General features: G+C 41.5%; 1 protein-coding gene across 3 annotated transcripts in view; it reads right to left on the bottom strand.

The window, feature by feature from the left end:
• The window catches only part of rims2a (regulating synaptic membrane exocytosis 2a), a 129,535-nt gene that overhangs the window by 20,362 nt on the left and 93,007 nt on the right, over nt 1-16,166 (bottom strand). For 2 of the 3 annotated variants that reach the window (XM_053432046.1, XM_053432045.1), the window contains 4 exons: nt 15,011-15,117; nt 8,388-8,420; nt 6,540-6,640; nt 4,143-4,309 (listed from right to left, as the gene is read on the bottom strand). In XM_053432046.1, coding sequence (XP_053288021.1) covers nt 4,143-4,309; nt 6,540-6,640; nt 8,388-8,420; nt 15,011-15,117 — 408 coding nt within the window. Of the gene's footprint in view, nt 1-4,142; nt 4,310-6,539; nt 6,641-8,387; nt 8,421-14,604; nt 14,638-15,010; nt 15,118-16,166 lie in introns of all 3 variants that reach the window. The other variant, XM_053432047.1, reaches the window with a different exon arrangement.

The raw sequence follows: 16,166 nt of genomic DNA, 5'->3' as shown, positions 1-16,166 counted from the left end.
TTGTGTTTGACAGTTCCCATATGCATTGGTAATTTCTTAAATCAGGATCAGGCTAGGCGAACGATTTTGATTCAATATTAATATTATTTGAGGGTACTTCATTGTACGATACCAGTTTTGGGATATGAAAGAAATTCTCATAGAACTAAAGCAGTAAACAGAAGTAGGAAACCTCTAGCTCGTATTATTGAAGATATTGAGGCAGGCCTCAATAGCTAATTTTGTTGGATGATACTTTGTCTCGGTAATTATTGCGATAAATTATATTATTGTCTCTCATTGTGAAACCCTTTTTAAACCACTGATATGAGGATAATATTACGGCATAATGACGTAGGTCCACCCTTTCAAAGAGCAATGAACTTTTAATTCTAAAGAATATTCAAGCTGACATTTGAATTAGAATTAAAATGGTTGCACGTTCTGATTATCCTGTTTTATAGAGCTGAGATTTGTGGCTTTGATACACACGACCATGCATGTAGGACTTATTTGAAAGTCTGAGCATGTCACTGAGCAGCAGCATGAAGGTCAGGGAAATATTCTGAAATGACGCTTTGCATAGTTTCGAGGGAGGGCAGAACAAATGGGCGCTCGGCTCTGCAACTAAAGGAGTGAACACAAGCTCATGTTGATGTCTGATGTGCAAATATCGTAAACCTCACCAAAAATGGTAGTTTCCACTTCAAAATAAAATATTTTTAAACATTTAAATGTTGAGGTTGAAACAGGTCTGTGCACTGTTCTTCAAACAAAATGTTCTTTATTTCTCATTTAAGCCTGGTGAGTGATGTAACTTACTAAATGACTTGGCAATGGAAATCATTTCTTTCTTTACCTCCTGTGTGGTGACTGTACACTGAATTTTTCCTTTCCTGTGTGGCCTAAACAATATATGCTGACAAGTCCTAGAAAAAGCCTCATACACAGCAACAAATCAAAAATCAGAAGTGACTGGGTCTCAGCTATTTTATGAAATACTGTTGATTGAAATTGTGTTATTGTTGGACATTTGGTTTATTTGAAGGTGGGCCATTTGCTCTCCAGTTCTCAGAGTTTGTGACTACACTGTGAATAGGATGTATCATTTTTTTATTAAAAAACATTTTTTTTAATAAAAAACGTACTCACTATATCTGAGTGAGAAATCAAATTCAGAATGCTTTAGACTCAGTTCTTACTGACTATGTTTCTGTTGTTGTCCCAGAGAAGCAGAATGACTCACATGTTCTTAGAAAGTAGATAATTCTTGTTTTATACTGTAGCTGTCATGAGGGAGTTGGGGTTAACACACAGATAGGAGCTGTCAGTGTGTTAGAAATGGAAAATAATCCAGTTCACTTTCAGTCAAGGTGGATACACTGAAATGTGAATACTACAGCTACATTTAAATATATCTTCAGCAAATATCTTTTCAAGCAGTCTTTATTGTCAATCACAATGATCAGAGTTTCCATTGACTGAAGCTGAATAAACGGCAGGTTGACAGTGATCGTATGAGGACTGTGGTGTTACGGAGAGAGAGAGAGTGAGGAAGCTGGAGGAGTGTGGGAGGTTTGGGTGACATGTTGCAGAGCTCAGACAGCGTGTGACGGACACAGACTGACAGACAACACACTGATGCAACACTCCAGCAGGGAGCCACACAGACACACAGTAAAGCAACACAGACTGCAGTCACAGAGCAATCCAATGGACACCTGTGCGCTGCTGTATCAAGTCGAAACTGTGAAGGCTCACATTTCTACAGTGTGCATTGGGATGCAATTTGTTAATCAGACTGTACACACTGGTGCAGCTTTAATCACACATAAGAGGGTACAGCTTTTATCTCAATGTGTTTTCTCCTAAATCCAAGGAGATGATGATCAGCGCTAAAGATGGTAAGAAGCACCAACTTGGATCCTGCTGTGAGTGTGATTTGATAGTGAAGTCATCTTATTAGGAGTAGAAGCTAAGCTTTTATCCTGCTGTGGGATTCCAAATCACTTTGTTCTTGAATTTGCTCGACATACTTTTTATTTCTGCTGGTCCAGCGGCGCTCAGAAATGAAACCATATAATCTCTTGTGGCCGCGATGAAATTGTGTCATTTTAAGTTTAGCCTGAAGGTCTTAGAACAAAAATGTTCAGCATGCATCAACTTAAACAGTAAAAGTTTTCACCTATACATTCAGCCGTATGATTTATCACACTGAAATACAACAGTTCAATACAAGGTGAAATATGAATAAAAAATCTGATCCCTAAGCTACACTAGACAAACTCTTCAAGAATGACACAACGCCCACTGTACTGTGGTGTGGCTTCTTGTGCCAAAGAAAAATGCATTAGCTCCCTGTTATCTATCAGGAAAAAAATAGTGTTTGACTTGAGTTTTGTGATGCAAACTACTCTCTGAGTGTGTGTTACATTACTCCAGTGAAGGAACTGTCTGCTTACACACAGTTATATTTTCCATGTAGATTTCTAGGTTTGGTTTTAGTGATTTTGTAAAAGCAGAATGTCTTTCCAGAGACAGTGTCCAGGCTGGTCAGAATAATCCACAGACCTGAATGTCAACACATTTCTCTGTTTTCCCTGTTCACACTGACGTCTCTGGATGAGTGACTTAAACATTTAAAAAATTTCTTTTGTCATGCACCATAGACACAATTTCTTTCTCCTCCTCTGTGATTTAGAGAGGATAAATATTTGTCAGATCTAATGCACCCACCATGGCATGAATAAAAAAAAGCTATTTCATATTCCTTTCTATTTTATACTTCCACCTCTTCATCCCCACAAAATGTTTTTTTTTGTGTCTTTTGATTTAAGTGAACTGATCCTGAGTAACTTAAAACCCGACTGAAAAGCTGTTTTTTTTTCATCCTCTGTGGTCAGAGATTCAGGATATGAGAATGTTTCACCCCTGACCACAGCCAGCACCGTTCATGGCTGGAGTCTGGTGTGGTCAGAAGTGTGCTCTGCTACACCTGTATATCACGCCTGGAAGTGGTATCATCACACGTGTACCTGGAGTACACATGCACATCACTGCAGAGAGGTCAGTTCAAGCATTTGACATTTTTTCACAGGGTGTTAAGTTACTCTTCAAATGGTTGTTGTGTTGTTTTATCACTATGTGTGAACAGGCTGCATGGGTTAACAAAGTGTTGTCGGCTCATGCTGCTCTACTTTAGTATTGGAAAGGGTTAATAGGATTGAAGTTGTGTTAATATCAAGGTAAAGGGTGGAGGAGAGTCACCACACTCTGCTTTGCTACAGATGATTAGTAGGAGTCTACAGTTAGAGGCTGCCACACACGTGTTACCTGAGGTCAATCTCTGAGATACTCCTCTGATGCAAGTCCTCTTCCGTCTCCACCAAATCCTCCCGATGCTCCTTGTCTGTGTCTACATTCCCCCCTGCTCCTGTCCTCCCTTCCTGTAATCTCCCTTCTTCACTGGCCCTTCTCCCTTCCTCTCCTCCTCCTCCTCCTCCTCCTCCTCCTCCTCCCCCTCTCGCCTTCTCCTCTTCTCGCACCTCTCCTAACTGCTCATCCCCCTCCCGAGACTGGCTGCTTGAAACAGAAGCAAAGAGAGCAGCACATGCGAAGCAGAAAGAAAGCCAAACAAAGAATGAATAATGTACACAAGAAGAGAAAATGAGACAAACACAGAGACACAGTGCAGCCAAATTTAAAAGCAGACTGAGTGAAAATAACCCAAAACAGAAATGTAGACTTACAGCAAGGCGCCATGCAAATGGGTGCCCCCCCCCCCCCCCCCCCCCCCCCCCCCGCTTTGATATGAGACAACACCCAGAAATATGGAATGTGTTTTCTGTTTCTCTGTTGCCAGATATGGACCAACTTCCCCCACAGCCTGAAGGAGTAGAGTTCAACCGTTTGGCTCCAGATGTTTCTAAAACAGAGCCAAACCTGAACTCACCACAGTGAGAAAATGAGAGACAGCGCTACCAGTGTGCCCTCTCCTCTCTTAACCAAGTGCAGACAATTTCAAAGCTGAAATTGTCTGGACGTGGCAACAACATGAAAGCAGAGTTCATGGCTGAGGGGATGTGTCCATTCCTGACAACAGCTCGATGAAGTCTAATGAGTAGGACAGAGTTAACTGTCCCCTGGTGTGGATGTCAGCCTACCGGATCTTGCGATTTCCTTGCGGCCTTTCGGACTGGACAGACATGTAGCTCGTGCTGCTGAACCGAGAGGCGCTACTAGTTCTCGACACAGCGGACACGTCGCTTACATCACTGTCCGATGACTTGGCCGACAGGTTGTCGGAGCCCCGTGGATCTCTGCCTGAACGCTGCAGAGTGTACAAAACATAGACAAAACACATTAAAGGTTAAAATTCTAATGATGACTCGACACAAAAAAAACCTGGCTGGTGCTGAAACAACTACGTTTAGACCTTTCAAAAGGCACCTAATATCACTAAACGTAGTTGTTTGAGTTGTATAAAAATAATGGGCTCAGGGTTGAACTCATACACACTGGGAACACACTGTGTTGAGATTGGAATTTCAGTTTTCTTTTTCAGTTATAAAAGCCACATGAACACATTTAAACACCCTGCCGAAAGAAGTTGATTAAAAAAATATGATTAAAAAAACGAATTTAAGAACAGCATAAACTAAAATGAAATCTTAAAATTAGATAGCAAAGTAGGTCTCTACAAAACCGTTTCACAAAGTAGGTGAATCATTTCTTGTAATGATACATTTATACAGTATACAGTAAATACTACTTATATTTATTCAGTCAAGGAGATTGTGCTTTGTCTTGATTGAGAATTTGCTGGTACCAAGCATCGTGGAGGTGTGGTTAAATCTGGTTAAACGACCTTTTAAATCACGTTCCTTACCATAATAAGATCAATAGGTTATTTAATGTTTGATTTTTACATGTGTTTTTCTCAGGTAATAATGTAACAAATTTGCGAGATTCCTAATATTGTGAGTCTGTACAGTTTGGTGCAGATTATACGACGACTTCATATTTAAAATTTCTAATTAGTTTGATTATTTCTAGTTTTAAAAGCTGGACAGACCTGAATAGGATTGTTTGGCTTTGAGTGCCAAACCAGTTATCTATGTTTTACAAATTGAAATGCAGGAATTTGACTCCTGCAATGGAAGCCAGATGCTGTGACATAGATTTTTCTAAATATAGCTTTACTTTGAGGATTTCTTGAAAGAACAACTTGGATAACACACTTGGCATGAATCAGGTTCAAGACAATTTGTGATAGTCGCTGACTATAAACCATCCTTTGTGTGTGTGTGTGTTTAAGTGGAATGTTTACCGTAAGGGAACCTGAACTGAGTGTTACAGTAACTGTTCTGCATTACACTGCAGTTTAAGAGCACGCACTCCAAAGTCTTGTTTAATAATAGTGAGAGCATTGATTTGCCAATGGCATCTTCAAGCAGGATAATGTTCACCAGACAAGGACAACTCACAGTTTAATCTGCTTTTTATAGACTCTGAGCAGACACATCGGGAGCTTCTAATGCAATAGAGTTCATAACACTGACTTAAAAGGAGAGCTGGACAGAGAGTCTTTGTCTTGGCCCAGACTGCAATGAAATGCCAGACAGAGGCCAAGCTTTCTAAACATGCTCAGCCCCGCTCCAGCAAAGAGTAGTAAACACTTGACTCTGCACACGCTCACTGTTACATTCCTTGAATTTAAAACAAGAGGCTTAAAGGCTCAGTACGCCCAAAAGGCATTTGCTGCAATTGCAAAAACATATTTTTCTGCAGTAGCTGTGCATGTGAAACCACCAAGATTGTGAGATTCAAGAGCATTGAGTCTTTCCAAAAAACCTGTCCCGGGTAACCAGGTAATCCACAGACTGTCATGTGAGCATGGATTATTATTATTGTGTCTTCATCTTCAGTAAATCATTTAAAAAACTATTATAATTGCGGCCTGGTCACACATACACGCGAAAGCAAAGCGAATATCAGGTCAGAGTTCATCAAACTATAAATCCATGCAAAGCCACAATGCAATTGGCTTTTTTACAGGAACCACATATTATATTCACCTCCTTGCTCAAACAGAATGGAAGTGATACGTTTGCTTATGTGTGACAAGGCCCTAACTGATACGTAGTTCCTGTAAAGATATTTTGCCACTACATTTTATAATGTATTTTTTAACTGAAATATCAGCAAAATCATCTATCAGCAGGAATCAACATGAATGTAGGAGTAAGTAGAGACACATACTTAATAGGCTTTCTGCAGTTCAAGTGAAGTGACCGTAGCAAATTACAACCTGAATTAAGTGAATTGAGTGTTTATCACATTTTTGGGTTTGTGCGACTATGTTTGCGTGTGTGTGTACATTGTGCAACCATCAATGCACATGCGCAGTGGGGTGGTGATATGTGCATGTGTACATGCCTGACTGCTTTCAAAGTGTGCCATATGGCTTCTGCACAGGGCAACCATGCAAACAGTAGAGCGTAGGTACATGTTGTATGAGTATTGATGCATAAATCAGGCATATCCAGAAATGCTTTTACCTTGTGGTAGTCCTGCTCAAGTCTGGAGTCAGAGCCAGCTCCCTGCTTGTACTTGTTCATCTTTAGCTTCATCTGCCTGGTTCTCTCTTCCATGTCCATACCTGAGCACAGAGACAGGAGACGCTCAGATGGCGGCTGACACAGTGAGGGAGGTCTGATGGGAGGACATACTGCCATGATGAGAGACAAGCTTCTGCTGAGCTATGAGTCATGAGCTATGACGAGGACAGATCTAATTGGGAAAAGCTGAATCGTCGGCTATAATAACAAAAACACAAACAAAACAAGCTGACAGGTAAAGGCAAGCTTCATTTTTAACCACATCCTGACACCAGGGTGAATAAACTGTATAAATGAATGTGACCACTATGTTGGTTTTCATAAGATGTCATGAATCCTACTACACAGTAAAAGAACTTTGAATGCAAAACTAAATGACGCAAACAAAATGTGCTACCTCTTACCGTGCTTGTGACCCTTATAGGGTTTTTAAACGAGATTCTAAATAACTCCCAATCCTTTGACAACAGATTTAATCCCTGTATGATCAGACTAACACAAATGTCTCATTTCACTGTTTTGTTAAAACACCAAATCATACTGTTTGCCCATTTCATCTTGTCCTAAATTACAGCTCTGTTCTTTGTTGGTTCTGTTCTTTGTTTCATCTTAATTGCGAGCACAATTTGCACTACACAGAAATCACGCCACAATCCACACACACACGTTAAACCTTTCTCTAAGGTTGTAATAAGGCCACAGCATTAAAATCTACACACATTGGATGTAACCAAAAATAAATAAAATACCAAGAATACGTCTCACAACAAATACTGTTCTCTGAAAAATATTTTTTATCAAACAATAATCAGCTGCCACCAAGTGACTCCCTGCTTCAACTGTAGCTCCATTTTCTCCACTTGCTCTCTGTCTCTACTTTTGTGTTATATGATGTCAATGACAAGGTGACTGCAAACGTACAAGTGCCATGCGCACATACATAACGCTTATTGCTCTGCATACACACACCAGAAAAGCAATAGAAGCTGGGAGTTAATGAATGAATGCACAGGTGAGGCAACATGTTTTTTTGCTTCTCTTGGTAAAGTGTTTGTGCTGCTGAAAAAGGTTTCAGCACCTCCACATTTCCACACCATCAGTTTTCTCTTAATTACACAGAAAGGTGCATGTTAAGTGCTTTGTCAGCTATTTACCATTTCATCCTGTTGATCATCTCATGTGGTTATGCTGCCTTTCTAAGTTACAGTGCACTCAGAAGAGTATTAGGAAACCCCCCATGTGCCTGACTTTGAAATGACACGATGGGTATTTGAGGTTTCAGCTGCAACATTTCTCAGATTCACAGCTGCATTTTAATGTAGCCCCTGAAACTTTAAGAACAGAAAGTGCCTGAACCATATGTTATATGTCCAATAAAAATAAATCATACACTAACAGCAAGTTCATATTTTCTGGGTAGAAAAATAACTCTGTGTCTCATGAAAAGACCTTGTGCGAAGAAACAACACCAGCATGACCATGACCATGATTATATGAACTGTAAGCCCACACCATCCGTCCGCAGCAAATAAAAAGTGTGAAATGACAAAAAAAGCCGGAAGAGTCGTTTCCAGAACAATTCGGAGACGGCAAAAGTGATTAGAGGCTAGCGAAGCAGAAGTAGAAAAGACGACTGAGATGAGGGGAGGTGGGTGGATGAAGAAAAGCCAGGAAGATATATAGTGATTAAAAGTAGAAAAAGAAGCAGAGTCAGAAAAGGATAGAGGGGTAGAAGAAGAAGAAGAAAAAGAAGAAAAAGAAGAGGAAGAAGAAGAAGAGGTGACAGACCTGAGTTCGTCCAACTTGGTGATTCCGTGTCTTCTGGGATCACATTACAGAATGGACAGACACAGACAGAGGAGAGGAAGATGGATGTGAGAGGATGCACAAAGGGTAAGAGGGGAGACAGAGAAGGAGAGGAGGGACGGAGGGGGGCCGACGCCTTCACAGAGGTCACTGAGAATGCAGGTTTTGGCGGGGTCAAATTGAAGGGGAAGAGGATGGAGGGTCGGGAGGATGAGGGGACACAACACAACAACAATACGACACGACAATGACAAAACAACAAGCACCGAACAAGACAAACAAAATCATAGAGTACACCGAGAACACACAAACTCCACCATGTGCACAGTGAGAAGTCAAAATAGAGCAAGAGGGTGTGAGGCCGGGAGAGGCTGAGGTAGAGGCTACAGGTTAAGTGATTAGAAATTAGAAAGCCTGGCGGTGAGGTTCTGTGCTCTAAAGGAAAAAAAAGAGCTGAAACGGTAAAGAGATGTTAATGTTCTGAACCATATAAACTTGAGACCATTGAAGACAGGAGGGGAGAGGAGGAGAGGAAAGGAAAGGAGGGTAGGAAAAGAGGATGTCATTTGAGTCTGCATGGGGCAACTGTGAGAAGACAGCCTGGAAAACTAACATGAAATAAAGGAAAAAGAAAAAGAAAATCTGAAAGCACAGAGCAGCGAGCACACAAAAGAGAGAGCCGACTACCTTATATAGAGGACCAGGAAAATACGTGAAAATTGAAAAAAAAACAAGTAGAGTGCACATTCAGCTGCATACAAACACACACACACACACACACACACACACACACACACACACACACACACACACAGAAACACACACACACACACACGGCTACAGTATGACTCTAAAAAAATATGTAACAATGTCGATTGCCTGCATTCTCTGTTGCTTCCGATTACATATTATTTTTCCCTTCATTTTATTCATCCTTCCTTCCTGAGCCTGCTGAGACCATGGGACATTCTGAGGAGTGGTTTGTTTCCTTAGTATAGTTAGTCAGTCTCATCTCCATCCTGGGGTCTTAATGTTAAGTCCAAAACCAATAGTGACAGTGGGTATACAACAAAAGAAGCCCACCCATCAGACCTCATTTTCATACCCCTTACACATAATTTGCATTTAGCTCAATTAGCTCTCCATTAGGGTGAATAATGAAGTGTCACATGAATGAAACGACAGTGTGAGACATCTGTCTCAGCAGCTTTCATCTCTGCGTGGCAGCTAACATCACCTCATTAGGGAGTCAAATGAAAATAAAGAGAGCAGGTGATATTTCTCCCCTTAACTTCAGCTGCATCATGTAGACACCAGGCAAAGTGGGTCGGAGGTGTAGAGTGAAACTTTAGTGAAAGTTAGTGTGAAAAATATTAGCTTCTTTGGTCAAATCCATACAACATGATTTTCAAAACAAGATCATCACAAATGTGTGCATTTTGCTTTGGATCATATAAAATCAGCATGTTATTTTTAACTATCAGTGGATTCAAAGATTCATTAGTTTCATTATTAAAAAACGAGTATGAAATGAGTCAGCGTCACAGCCACATTTCACTTCTGAATATGTGTAGTTTGTGTAGTTTCAGAGATAAACAGCATCAATGAATGACACGGGGCAATAGTGGACAACAGCTGGTCGTGAGGCGTGTGATTAACCCCCACACCCCCTCTTCATGCACAATCAATGTTCATCAATGCCATTAACTGACACTTATTCATCTCTCCGTGTGAAGGTGACATGACTGGTCAGGCAGGAGAAGGAGAACACCACACAACGAGAGTGGTGAGGTGAGAGCCAGGGTGTTTAGAGAGAGAGAGAGAGAGAGTGAACTGAAACTGAAAAACAAAGAGGACAAGGGAGAGATGGAGGAAGCCACAAAGACTGATGACCAGGCCTGGACCGGCTGAGGGGTCATTACAGCTGCAATCTGGCTTCAGCTGTAGACTACACATTACAAGCACTTCTGAAGCAGTAAATCAGTAAAAAACATGTAATAAGGTTACGGTCTAAAACACTCCTCCACTGTAAATCAGATCCTGTCTAAATAACAGATCACCTCGTGGCTTAACAAGTAAATATAAATGAGGCTTAATTTAAAGGAAGGTGGAAATGTGTTTCCATGGGAGCACATTAAGCCAGTGCAGAAAACACAGCACCTCAAGACACAAGTACCATTACCTTGGCAACACATCCTGTCTGCCAAGCATTCGTGGATGGCAACACAACAGCATCTCATCAGACATAAGTTCATTAAGATGGTTGAAAGCAGGACACTGTGCTGGGTTTCAAATGTTTCACAACCTGTCCAACATTAGTTTTCGATCAATCATCAGCTCCAAGCTGCACTGCAAAACCACATCAAAGAGAAAGAGACAGAAGGGCGCCACCCAGAGGCTGACCTGGGCAATCATAAATATTGAGTAATTCTGCCTGCTCATACAAAATAAATAAATCAAGCTCTGTTTGTACTTTAATATATTTTTGTCTAATATTCAGCTTCTACTGCACACTGTCCAGGTCTCCCTTTGGTGAGGTTGTAATCCAGCTGTTTAGAGTCCACACAAAGTATGGATTTAGATTTTGAACATGCTTGAACTCTGCATGAACAACCAACAACCCACTATGTGCTGGGGCTCTGAAGAACAACAGGAGGAATTTTCAGGTTCAAAATTTGACGATGGGAAGAGAAAATCTTTTTTATTTAGATATGTTTACACTCACATGACCTTTAACTGTTGGTTGATGAACGTATGTGACTCGTGGTGCATATTCATTTTAATAAGTGACATATTCAGTTGACGATATGCAAAAGACTGATTGAATTTGAGATGTTATGGTCATGGTCTGAAAACTAAATCATAACTTAATAAATGTACCCTATTACAAGGCTAAAGGTGTGATGACCTTGATGGACACTCACATGGTAGCATACCCTTTCCAAATTGATGGGTTGTTTATTGTTCATGCTTTGAGAGAGGCAGAACTCCACACCCAGACACCAACTGACCTGGGTCTGTGAGGGAGGGGTGTGGCTGTGACCCTTCATCAGACAGAGAGCCATTCAGCCCTCGCTGCTGGTCCTCCCATGTCACCTCTAACGTAAGAAATGCACGCGCACGCATACACACACACACATATACATATATATATATACACACACACACATACACACAGACACACAGACAAACACTCCCTGGTTTAGACACGATATTATTGTTGAGGGCCTTGGGAAGTCAAGGAAGCTTCTTGTAAATTACAGCAATGAACAAAGTGCAAAAAAGTTTTTTCTCTAAAAGAAAATATCTCTTGACCCTTTAAAACACAATGAAAATATTAAAACTACATTGTATATACAGTATATTGTACTGATGATAGTAAATGATGAACTGCCCGACCTTGCTCCATCTGCTGGCCAACTGAGGTAACTGTATCTAATGCTCGACAAAAAAGACAGTGCACTGTGCAGGACTTCAACAGCAATATTACCTGCACAGAATCCAGACAAAAAACTACGATATTATTTGGTTTATATTATGTACCTTTTTATCAAAATTTTGATTATTCATGTAAATAATGATAACTAATTGGAGGTTTCAGACAAAAGAGTTTCATGGACATGACCTCCATATGACTAAGATTACAAGTCTTACTGTAAAAGACTTGTGTGTTCATGTGTTCAATAATCCATGTCGAATTGAAATTATTGGCAATTTCACAATGGAAATTGAGAGCTGTGTGTGTGTGTGTGTGTGTGTGTGTGTGTGTGTGTGTGTGTGTGTGTGAGGTGGAGCTGAGCAGAATTAATTTCTATCAAAGAGAAGGACAGAGCAGAGATCACAGAAGTAGCAGTCTGTACATATTAACATCATCTCAAACTTCATTCAGTACAACACTCTAATTTGTCCAATCCAAATCAACTCAAAAAGAATGAACCAAACTGAGGGAAGTATGAAGAAAATGTCTAATTGAATGTGCCACATCATATAAGAGGGCAGAATCCTGGCTAAGTATTGCGATTTACAGCTACTAGTGACTGTCACACGTAAAAAATCTTCTGTTGAGCGAGATCACCCACACAGCAAAGTCACACCATCACACTGGACTTGCCTTTCCTCCCATTTACCGGTGGGCCTTGGGGTTTTTCCTCAGAGTCTGCTGCTAGTAGAGAGACAGATGGATGCTCATGAAATGATGGAGCTGTGAAACCCACAGTACTGTGAATTATTATTATTCACACTCAAAGAGTGCATGTGTGTCTGCACAACAACACTTTCCAGCAGCTAACACCAAGTCCTAGTTTAGGCTAATATCTAAGAATGTTGTGCACTTTTGTATTATACTGTACAATTAGTGATGTAAATGAACACTATGTATTGGCTTTGTATTTAGACAACAAAAAAAAGAGAATGTGGCTTTTTAGGGACCTCACATGAGTCTCCACAGAGTCAGTCAGCACAACAGCTATAACAGTGTTGAGTTATATCACCACACAGTCAAAGGACAGAAGCAGGCCACAGAAACAGATGGGAAACTAGGAAGTGCAAACTGTGGGGAGCTTCAGTTACTGCCAACAGTCTGGCTGCTCATTCAGGCCGGTGGATGAATGGAGGCTACATCAAGGTGCAGTGTACATCACTCTCATCCACGACACAAGACAACACCCTAACACCTAAACAAGGCTTTGACTTAAACTTCAAAACATCTTCTGCCTCGCTGAAAAAGGACATTTTTCCAAAGAAAATAATAAAGTAGCATCACAAATATCTGAGGGAAATGGAGAAAAGACATGATTCAGGACACGTCTGAATAATGAACGCACCTGGGCGACTATTTTGGGGTTCAGATGCCCCAAGTTCTTCCCTCGCTCCCTCTAAGGATTAACCACACAGAAACAGATAACACACAAGAAAATTAGCTCTGTACAAGTGGTGAGACAAAAAGACAAAAAATGTGGCAAGGGTTATCATCAGTGCAGCTAGTCAGCAAGGGGCAATAATATCGATCCAGTGCATAAAAAGCTGCATACACGCAAAGCACACACACTCACTTACTCACGCACACACAGACACACACTCACACACATTTGCATTACATAAGCTGAGCGAGCTTCAGCACAAGGCCAGATCAATACCTCCCCCCACTGCCTACACATTGCAACTGTCCTGAAAGTTACAGTCCAAAAAGAGAATGAAAGGCACAAATACAGAGAAAGTGAAGGGAGAAGGGGTAGTGGGAAAGGATAAAAGACCTGATACACAGCAACAGAGAGAACGAGACAAAACGGGTGGTAGAGAGAAGAGGCAGAAAAGTCTAGCTTCAGAGTGATAAAAAAAGAGATGGCACAGATACTGAAGAAGAAAGGTGGGACAGAGCGTAGGAATTTTAGGAAGATATGTAGAGACGGACAGAAAGAGAAAGAGAGAGAGAGATAAAGAGAGAGAGAGAGAGAGAGAGAGAGAGAGAGAGAGAGAGAGAGAGAGAAAGAGAGAGAGAGAGAGGCTGGTTGGTGGCTGAACGGACGACAGAGAAATCCCTTGTGAACTCTGACAATGATGAAAGAGTTCTGCGAGTGCTGTGGCCAACAAGTGCCTGAGCTTTTTCCTCCCTCTCTATCTTTGTCCCCGTCACCTGCTCTAGTCAATGTAAAGTCTTGGTTTTTCCACAGCATCTGGTTTATAAGAAAAAATAATCCCAGGGCATCGACAGCACGATTTGTATATGCGATGAAGGAGTAATGAGGAACAGAACTGACTTCAAACGTCACTTTGTACTTGTGAGGATGTGGAGAACTGTTGTGCCTTAATCATTGCTCAAAGCCTGGAGTATCCCCTGTTTAGCAGACTCTGAAGCATTGCATTGGCTTAGGTGAAGTGTCTCAGCAGTCCTAGAAGTTTAAATAGAGCAATGCAACTCCCACACAAATAATGAAAACAAACGAGGAGGCAACATTTGAACACAACACTGGCACTGTCGATAGCAGGATCCAGACAGATCTACAGGTAAGTACAACACAAAGGCACAGGACATCTCAAGAGCCGCAACAGAGGGAGGGTTCAAGGAGCACAGGACGAGCTGAGCCTCCAGTGAACCCAGCCACCTGCTGTTGCAGACAGGGTTTTGGCCTTCAGAGTAAAGTGGGGCTCAAAAGCCCACCCCCCAGTCTGAAAGACTAAACCCGCACATTCAGGTACAGACCTTCACAAGGCTCTGTTCCTTCGTCTCCATCTTCTGAGAGAGATATGGAAAAGGAACCAAGTAGAGATGTTACTGATGGAAGGTCAAAGCAAACACCAATGGAACACAAAACCAGAAGATTCTTGCACATGATATGATCTGTAGCTCAAACTGAGAGATTCCGTCAGCAAATAATAATTCTTCCTTTGAAGAAATCAGAAGTGAAGTCGAGTCCATAGACCAGAGCTCTCCCTCAGACCCAAACAGCTGGGCCACCAAATAACAACTTTATCATTATAAGATGATGACCTAAAGCACACTATTGCACTAATAAAAAGATTTCCTCACTCAATGAATCCGATAGTATCCAAGTCTCTCCATCAAGAGTAACAATGTAATGCAAATAGAACACAGCCATGGGACTTACTTCTGTCCTTCCCTGTGTGTGGAAGCTGTGGTAGTTGTCGTCCTCGTCTGCTGGACATCGGGGTACTGTTGGGACTCGTCTGGACCGATCCACTACGAGGATGCGCCCTACACGACAAAAAGCAGTGGACGCTGTTGTGAGACACAAATTAGGACAAGAGCTAATGGTGGATGGGCCAGGCTAGGCCAGGCCAGGCCATGTCGCACCCACATCACAGTGTGAGAAAAGTAAAAAAAGAGATATGTGTTATGTGAAAGTATAAATGTGCGTAACAAAAAACTAAAGCTATTTGCTACAGTGGCACAGTGACATGATTTAAGGTCTTTATCTAGGATCACTTACCAATTTAATTCACACACACTGTATATTTGTTTATAATTAGTGAGTCCCAGGCTCATCTTGGTATTCTGTGACTGTAACTGTACTATATTAATGCATGGGCTAACTAGCAGTAGAAGACTACTTGAAACATATCAACATGTCTTGAAGCTTCAAATATAAAACCAATGCACACAGCAATGATGTTTGGCACATGGCATGGGAGTGGAGGGAAACATCAACTGTTGGGAACTGAGCTGCAATAAAAGATGCCAGGTGGGAATCGCATGTACAGTCGACTCATCAAGCTGCAAAGAGAGAAGAGTTCAATGCAGAAACCAGCAGACCAGTGCGACCATGCGTTCATACTGTCCCCAAAAGACTTCAAATCAACAGAAAACAAACAAATAGAAAGGAAAAGAAAAGCAGAATGCCATCACAGGATAAACAGCATCAGTTGATGTTAGTAATGAAATCAAAGTAAAATGTCGGTCCAACATTGCTATACTCACGCAACCGTATGAGCAGTGTGTTCCAAATAAAAAACGAGTTAGAACGCTATCTACGGTGTCGGGATTATCGTGCCTGGGACATGTGTAAAGAAAATATAGCACCACTGCTTTTGGGGACAAAACAGAAAGTGGCTGGTGGGTGGTGGGGTAGTTGTGAGGGGGAAGTGAGGTGAGGTGGGGTGAGGCAGGGGAGCAGGGTATTGGGACAGGGGGAGAGGGAGGTGGTAGTGATGGAGTCTCTCTGGTTCATTCTGTGAGTTAGTCAGGCTCAGGGTGGGTGGGAGCTCATAGGACGGGGTCTGTACTGGTTTAGCTCTAAAGGTTGT

This window comes from Pleuronectes platessa, chromosome 10, assembly GCF_947347685.1.
Source record: "Pleuronectes platessa chromosome 10, fPlePla1.1, whole genome shotgun sequence".
Lineage (NCBI taxonomy): Eukaryota > Metazoa > Chordata > Actinopteri > Pleuronectiformes > Pleuronectidae > Pleuronectes > Pleuronectes platessa.
This window is presented reverse-complemented; position numbering and strand designations above follow the sequence as displayed.